The sequence below is a fragment of the Adiantum capillus-veneris genome, chromosome 14 (assembly GCF_014529385.1).
Source record: "Adiantum capillus-veneris isolate H3 chromosome 14, ASM1452938v2, whole genome shotgun sequence".
NCBI classification, from domain to species: Eukaryota; Viridiplantae; Streptophyta; class Polypodiopsida; order Polypodiales; family Pteridaceae; genus Adiantum; species Adiantum capillus-veneris.
The window spans coordinates 58153570-58162403 of record NC_140944.1 but is presented as its reverse complement, the minus strand read 5'-3'; the positions used below and the strand labels follow the sequence as shown (position 1 = coordinate 58162403).

The window sequence follows — 8834 nt, the reverse complement described above, 5'->3', positions numbered from 1 at the left end:
CTTCCAAATCAGAAATGGTTGATCTCTATCCATGTTAGCATAAAAGGGAGAATCATGATGAGGAATGTAGCAACGGCTACAAAATTGGGTGCTCTTTTTGGTGTCATAATTTTCAGCCATACATAACGTTTATACTTGTTCATCTTTCACAATTGATAAAAACTCTTCCATCCTTTCTGCTAACCACCATACATGTACCCCCTCCTGTCCTCTTCTTCATGAGAGATCTCCTTGTTTTATTATTCTTTTCCTCATATGCTTGCGACGCATATTTTGTTGCTTAATAGTGCGATCTTCACATACAAAATATTTTGTATCCTCAAATAGATCCAAACTATTATCAAGGATAATCTTTCGCTTGGTCTCATCCGGCATGGTGCATACAATTGGCCGTTCTCCGAGCGAGGAGCTCCTTGCTTCCCACTCTATGTGCTCCATAGACCATAACTTCGGACATGCCAAAGTGGGTTTTGAAGAAATCTTCAATAACAATGGCAAGAGAAGGAGGTGTCTCTAACTTCTCTTCGAGAATTCCAGAATAACAATGTTCTTGGAACGTCGCTCCCGTTCTTCAACTCCTCCACATCCACATTCTCAACATTCTTTGTTTGACCATAGCTTGCATGAGTGGGGAATTAGAAACCACGTTGCTACACATACATCAGCCAAGACTTGTTTGTGCATATATTTTTCATGTCACATACATCCGGCTCATAGTGTCAAATTTCTCCTCTTTCAATACATGGTCATGCTCTACTTTGCTCATCGCTCCTTCAAAGCATTTAAGTCCACAAGAGAGCGTTTACATTCCTTGACTTGCTCTTCAAGTTGCATCAAACGTGTTGTTTGCATCTCAAGTGTCCTCTTGAGATTCTCATTCTCAACCACAAGCACCCTTAGTGTGCCATTCTCCATTGCAAGTGCTTGTAAGTCTTCGCCTTGTTTGTTTACGGTCTCTTGCAATGATACCAAGTACGCCATGATCATGGTTTCCGATGTCGTTGGTTGGGTGGTTGTGTTGCTATCTCCACACTTAGGAGATTTTGGATCATTTTCCACAATGGTTGTGGACCTTGTTGAAGAAGAAGAACCCTTGCGAGTGCCGGAAGACATTGTATGTAAAATAGGAGATGAGAATCAATTTTGTTGAACCTATTCACTTCGGAAATGCTGCTACAAAAATGCCTTCCATAACTCTGAAAATTTCTGTCTTCACATCAATGCGTAGAGGACTTCGTGCTCTTCGATTGAAGCTATAGATCACCCAAATCGGAGTTCCGATGAAGAAGTTATGATCAAAAGAGTGGACTGTTGTCTACTAGGTCAAAAAACAGCAGAGAGAGAGAGGAGAGAGAGAGAGAGAGAGAGAAGAGAGAGAGAGAGAGAGAGAGAGAGAGAGAGAGAGAGAGTATGCGCAGGAAATTAGAATTACAGAGAGAAATGAAAATGAAATGAAATGTTATATTGACGTCTTCAAAAGGCCAAAGTGAAAGTTATGAGACCAGAAAGTTACAATGTGGTGGATCTAATACAAAGTCAGAGTAACAAGATGACAAAATAAAATATTATGGAATCCTAAACTGCTGGGTGTGGACTAAGCAGCTAAAAAAACTAGCTGGGATAGGTAGATCATAGGAGATCCAGCATCGGTCTTCGCTGGTGGATCTCATCAATCTCCTCCATGGTCAGTAGTCTGACCAGGCATTGTGCATGTCGAACCAAAGTGACCTGGATCCTCTGATGCATCCTCTGTCGATGTTGTGTAGTCCTCCCCAGTCGTGGGCGTCTGGATCTCCCTAGCTCAGACGCTCGTTCAATCAGTATGCCTTTGGTGTAAAGCGACGAGCTCTGCAGTGGTAGAGAGGGAGAGAGAGAGAGAGATGTTCGTATAAATTAAAGAGAGAGAGAGAGAGAGAGAGAGAGAGAGAGAGAGAGAGAGTGATATATATATATATATATATATATATAGAGAGAGAGAGAGAGAGAGAGAGAGAGAGAGAGAGAGAGAGAGAGAGAATTCTGCAATGGATGAAGACAATCTGCCAGAACGAGTTGGGGTAGAGTTATGTATGCAATTAAAGATAGACGATGATACAGTGCAAGATCTTATCGATGATGCCTCACTCGTTGAGGCCTAGGCCTATAAATGTTTGTGTGAAGACGTTGATTTAAAATTAAGCTTAAAGTTAATTTAAACAAAGGTGTTCTAACGCTTTCTTTTACTTTCTTTGTGCAGGACTTTAGTATGGCAGATCAGTTTCCAGATCCCGCTTCTATGAGTGCAGATGCATTTATGGGCTTCGTCACACGGATGACGCCCAGTCAGATGGCAGAGGCGTCTCAGTACTGGGTAGCCAGAGGCACAGGTACTACGCCTCCGGTTTCAAAGATCCCGCTTCTATGAGTGCAGATGCATTTATGGGCTTCGTCACACGGATGACGCCCAGTCAGATGGCAGAGGCGTCTCAGTACTGGGTAGCCAGAGGCACAGGTACTACGCCTCCGGGCTTCACACCCGAGGGTCCGAAACCTATGAGGGGGATGCCTACGGGTACGACGCCTGCGAGGTCTCCCATCACGGCCACTTCGACACCTAGGGGTACGGCAGAGGCGAGTACGTCCTCATCTCCGCAGCACAGGTGCACTTGCCGATCTCGGTGATCGTCAGGTGGAGGTGGTGGTTGCTGTGGAGGAGGGTCCACAGATGCTTCGACCCCTCCTCGCTCACGATCCCCGTCCTACCCAGGCACACCTCTTGACACACCTCTTAGCACACCTCGGACACCTTGGGGGGGCACACGATCCTAGTGCCTGCAAGCTCTATACTGTACGGGAAGATGGTTCTGTTGACATGGATAGAGTCGGGATTGAGATGAGACAGCGGATTTGCCAGCTCGCGGTGCTGCAGTTTTCGACCAGCATTCTGACGCCTTGGCCTGAGCAAGATCGTGACAAAATCAATTATACAGTGGAGACCATCATGAGAGAGTATCAGCCTGCTCCAGATTCAAAGGATCTTCTGAGGAGGTGGATCAAGGGTGTTGTACGGGACATCGTGAAACATCGACGAGATGCAGCTCGGTAGGCTTTCAGGACCGGCAGGCCAAAGCCTTCGGGCATCCCATACGAGACGTGGCAGCAGATCAAGGAGGATGAGCGGACAGTGGACACGCGGTTCAAATAGCAGCGTCAGGCCGCGGAGGTACGACAGATGACCAGGGGGACATCTCATCTTGGCAAACGGAGGCTTTGACACCTTTCGCTATGAGTTTATGAGTTTCCATTCCAATCCTAGCTATGGCGTTTTTTTAAACGTATGAATCATGTATTCTTAATTACTTTGATTTTTGTATAAACGAAGAATCTTGCAATGCATCGAGCCCCGACACGACAAGAGGAGACATATGGATATCGCAGAGGTATTTATGAAGTATTGAATGATCTTACTGTCTCAGGAGAGCCTATAGACTGGGAGGCCTTAGAGTCTTGCTGATCGATTGAGGTGAGACGTTAATATGTGCGAGTTGATTTAATTAAATAAGTATATGTGAAGTAATATCAATACTAATTTTGTGCCTTGTCCTATATATGTGCAGGTTGTGACGCGTAGTCATCAATGGATTTCATATATATATTTTGTGAGACACAGACACGCTTCTGTGTCTCTTTTTTGTATAGACATGGTTATGATTATTGTTCAGACATGGTTATGGTTATTGTTCAGACATGGTTATGGTTATTGTTTTCTTTATGGTTATGGTTATTATCCTTGTATAGACATGGTTATGGTTATTGTTCTTGTATAGACATGGTTATGGTTATTGTTTTGTTTATGGTTATGTTTAACTTTATGGTTATGGTTATGGTTATTGTTTTGTTTATGGTTATGGTTATCATTATGGTTTTGATCAATATGGTTATAGTCGGTTATGGTTTTAATTTGGTTATGGTTTTGCACAAATTTCCTTATGGTTATGGTTTTAAGTTGGTTATGGTTTTGCACAAAGTTCATTTCATTTCTTTCATTTGCCTTAAATCTCATGTGAGATTCTACATGGATAGCATGTAGGAGGCATATACATATGGTTTTTTTTGAAAAGTTTATGTTAAAACGAAGGGAACTCTGCCAAAATTTCTGCTGGAGCACAGTTGATTTTGGTGCTGCTCGCTTTCTTGGGTAGAGGACAGTTAGTTTGGCTGTGGTGGTTGTGTCCATCTTTTCACTGGGCACAGGCCAAGCTGCCTTTCCTCTGCCCAAGAATTTTTTTTCCTATTATGGTCATCGCAATCTGCATCGCTAGGCACGTCGAAATAGGCATCGATAACAGTGCCTTTCGATGCGTATATCGACGCATATTGCGACGTTTTTGTACGGACGAGTATTTCAATGGTTTTTTCGACGGAGAGCGTCGAAAGCTGCGTTGAAGGCCCCCTTTTTTGTTATAGTGAAATGATAGAAAAACCCATATATATTATAAAACAAGCTCACCTGACATGTATCGCCAATCCGTGATTCTTAATCAACGGTCCAAAAAGTGCACCAATTCTTCACCCACTCTTCTATGGCCTTCTGAAGGCCAAAAAACATATGTGTGTGTGTGTGTGTAAAATTTACTAAAATTATGCAAGGTGAAGCTTCGCTTTAGCATTCAAAAACAAGGTAAGGAGTCACGATGGCCTATTGAAGGTAAGGGGGAGGGGGAAGATTTATCGAAAGTAGGTCTCAATCGGTTGTGCAATTGTGTTGTTTTGATATAGAATTGTATTGTCTATATACACACATAATTAGGCCCCTATCACACTGGCCCGCGTGTCCATCATGAGTTGGATGACCATGATCAGCATGCCCTTGCATGAGAAGAGTTCGGATTACAATAGCTAGCACAAATGCTGTCACATTGAGCACGTGCGAGAAATTAGAAAAGTTGCTACATGTCGAATCAAACGGCAGGATTAGTGTTGGGGTTGAAGTTGGGCAGGCATGGGAGGCGGATACAGTTTTGGAAAAAGTGTGTCGCTAAGCTAGACGACCAATTTAGTTGAGGAAACATGGACAGCATCCCAGTGTGACAGGTGACTCTGTCGGCACATCCGTTGATTGGTTGGGAAGAGAATAAACGTTGTCTCCATGTCCCAATGTGACACGGGCGTTAGAAACTAGCGGTTCCAAATTGGCCTATCGATCGGTATGGTCCCCACCATTGCCTTCGACAAAGGATTATGGATATGGAAAATGCACTTTCCATTTGTCCCCAGCCCCCCCACACAAATGCATACACATCTACATAGAGGTGAAATGGTCAACAAATAGTGAGGTTAAAGTTTGTGTAAATGTTGAAAGAAAAGGGGAGTTTTTTAATGGCCTTCAAAATGAAAACAAGGTAAAGATTTACGGCGGCCTACAGAAGAGAGAGAGAGAGAGAGAGAGAGAGAGAGAGAGAGAGAGAGAGAGAGAGCTACCTCGACTCCAACGAAGTGAGAGAGTGGGGGGGCACTCTCATATGCACACATTAAAATTCAAAAACGTTCAAATGCCACATGGAGAACATCTAACAATTCAATTCAATGGTAAAAGAATTGCACAAAAAATCTTCGCTTTTCCTTATGCCCTTATGTATGAGTGTTATATTAATTGGTCTCATGAAAACATAAAGCATATAAATTATTAGTGAGAGTTTAGGGATTGATCTAATTCTTGTATAAATATATCAATAAAACAAATTACACAAGAAAACGATGCATGCTATCAAATGAAATAAATACATAATATCTTTAGGATTAGAAATGAATATTGAAAATGTCTAAACCTATTCTCTAATAATAATACATGTACTAAAGTAACAAGGTGACATTTACATATCAAAACAAAAAGCTGAAAAAAAAATCTTAGTTGTTGTGATTTTTTAAAAAAGGTAATCCCTAATAATAATACATGCATTAAAGTAATAAGGTGACATTTGCATATAAAAAAAAAAGTTTAAAAAAAAAGTGGTGAACAAATTCTTTCATGTAAGGACAATTTATAAATTTTTAGTTAGAAATTGTCTGTAAATGAAAAGAAAATTTACAAAGAAAAAAGTATGTTTTAAATCAAAGAGCTAATAAGAAAGTAATTAGATCCTTTAATGAAAAGACCTATTTATAAACTAAACAAAGATTTAAAAAAAGTCAAGTGAACATTAAATAAAGGGACCAAATTACAATGATGAAAAGAGACACTTACATTATAAAAGGAAAATATAACTTTTATAAAACTTATAAACTAAAGAAAGATTTAAAAAACAAAAAAAGTCAAGTGAGTATTAAATAAAGGGACCAAATTACAATGATGGAAAGACTCATTTACGCTATAAAAAGAAAATATAATAACCTTTATTAAACAAAGAAGTCAATTGAGCATTAAAAGAAGGGACCAAGTTGAAATGATGGAAAGATCCATATACATTATAAAACAAGCTCACCTGACATGTGTCGCCAATCCGTGATTCTTATCAACGGTCCAAAAAGTGCACCAATTATTCACCCACTCTCCTATGACCTTCTGAAGGCCAAAAATTATGAACATGGAAGGATTGAGCTTTAAGTTACTCTAAATTGAAGTCTTTCTCTTCCTACAGTCTTAGTTTATGCCATGAATAAAAATGATGGTGCGTTTTGATTCGATGAATGAACACGACAATGGTAATAGCATTGGATGTGACTACCCTTTCATCTGTAAAGATGTCCTAATTTTTTAATCTTGAATATATGGAGTGAATTAGATTTTTTCACTCCATGGCACCTTTTCTTTACCAAAACAAATAAAGAAAGATAACCATCCTTCCATCAAGTCCATATTCATTATCCACTCTCTCTTTCACTCAATCAAATTTTTTCTTTGCATCGAACAAAAAAGTGGTAATTTTGGGGGGGATTTTGCTATTCAATGCAAATCTGAGATCTGAAGATATATTTGGATTTGTCTTTTCAAGATGCTTTCTTCAATGTCAACATTGATATTGGTGCAACTTGGTGTTTCAAAATTTTGAAAACTGACTTTAAAGGGGCATTTTTGTTCCAAAAGAAGGTTAGCAAAAGATACTCTCAACCAATCACCTTTTAGAATTTTGCACTTTTACTAAACCATTAAGGAGCGGTGTTCATAGAAAACCGATCTTTAGTGTATTTTTAAAAGACAAAAATTGAAAACTCTGAGTTAGTTTTGAGGGTTGCCTTGAAGGAAACCGATTAAATTTGGAGGATTTTAGTGTAAAAAACAAAAAAAACCTCTAAAATTTTCCCTAAAAATCGGTAAAATTTCAATGCTCTCCTTTTTTCCATTGGTTCCTAAAAAGTTTTTGGTGAACACTGACAAGGAGTGCTTACTAATGGGCGTCAAACACTTGGCCATTCATGCACACCTCCTTACCTACACCTATCCTAGTCGATAGAAAGTCCTTGGCACGCCTTATCAATTAATTGTTTGATTCCTTCAAAAGGACCAGTAGGATGAGTGGCAATCCATCGCTCGAGTCTCGAACGCTATTATGATAATTATGAAGACTTGCTATCATGATAATTATGAAAAGTCTTCTTAGAATAGGTCCATTTGAATTTTGGGGATTCCAAAGTCTTGCATGGCATGTGCCAAGGCGAAGATGACAAGAAAGTTCTAAAGGAAGATGCCAATTCAATTATTGATAATTGCCGAACTGCAAAGTGCAGGAGCTTATAGCCTTGTATAGTGTGTGTGTGTGTGTGTGTGTGTGTGTGAGAGAGAGAGAGAGAGAGAGAGAGAGAGAGATGGAGCCTGTAGGGTTTGTTGGTATCATCAAGCTCACCGCCCTGATAATTCACAGGAACTCGAAGCATTTTCTGTGCATTGCAGTCATACTAGCTCTCCCTGCTGCTCTGCAGGCACTTCTACTGGATACCTCGGGCTCGATCAGACAGTTTCTAGCCTCCATATCCTACCTGTACAAGCTTCTGGACGGTAAACTGCCGCCGCCAGCTGTGATCGACCCCTCGGCCTTTGACAGGGGCTCGCAACCCCATGGAGCTCATAAGGTCGCGCTGGAGGTGGCCCTGATCGCCTTCTCTCTTGTGGTGGCTTTCACGTGCACGCCGCTGCTAACATTTAGTGCGTGCAGGGCGGTCCTGGGGAAGAGCGTGGATATGAGAGGGTCTGCAAGGGGGATATGGCGGTCGGTGGGAAAGCTGGTGGTGACGATTCTGTGCCTGGTGGCGGCGATGATGGTGGGCCTGGTAGCGGCGATGGTGGCGGTGGCAGTGGGGACTGCGGTGGTTGGAGGCACTCTAGGAGCGGTTATAAGCGTAGCTGGAGTATCAGTGGTTGGCGCTGGGCTCGTCTATTTAGGGGTGATGCTAAATTTGGCCGGAACGGTGGCTATTGTGGAGGAGGCCCAGGGTTGGGAGGCGATGATCCGGAGCATGCATTTGGTGGGGCAAAGGAAGGGGGCGACGTTGGGGCTGCTGCTGCTGTTCGGGATGTGCGGCCTGCTGCTGCTGCCTCTAATGGCATCTGACTCCCGCTGGATTGCCCTCGGTCTGGGCCTCGTAGCTAAGGCGCTGCTGGATCTCTTCAGCATGGTAGCCCGCGTTGTTCTCTACATGTCCTGCAGAGCTAGCCTCCACCAGCCCTTCGACTCCCTCCTCCCCGCATCTGCCTACTTCGGTCCCCTCGACTCCTCCCCAGCCAAGTATCTTGATCTTGAAACCGCATCCCTTTCCACTCAGTCAACCTAGGAAGTTGGTCAACAAGAAGTTGGTTGTAGATATGATTTTTGTTCAAACTTTGTAGAAAGGACTTCAATATTTAACAAGCCATGTTGATG

At 42.0% G+C, this 8834-nt stretch overlaps 1 protein-coding gene across 1 annotated transcript; it reads left to right on the top strand.

Moving 5' to 3' along the window:
- Nucleotides 1-7750: 7750 nt before the first annotated feature.
- Nucleotides 7751-8605, top strand: LOC147442439 (uncharacterized). Its single transcript, XM_086528605.1, has one exon. It carries the CDS (start codon nucleotides 8178-8180, stop codon nucleotides 8523-8525), a length of 348 nt encoding a protein of 115 aa, XP_086384731.1. The 5' UTR covers nucleotides 7751-8177; the 3' UTR covers nucleotides 8526-8605.
- Nucleotides 8606-8834: the final 229 nt, after the last annotated feature.

Coding starts and splice junctions, on each gene's coding strand:
- LOC147442439 (XM_086528605.1), top strand. CDS start 8,178: ATGGCGGTCGGTGGGAAAGCTGGTGGTGACGATTCTGTGCCTGGTGGC.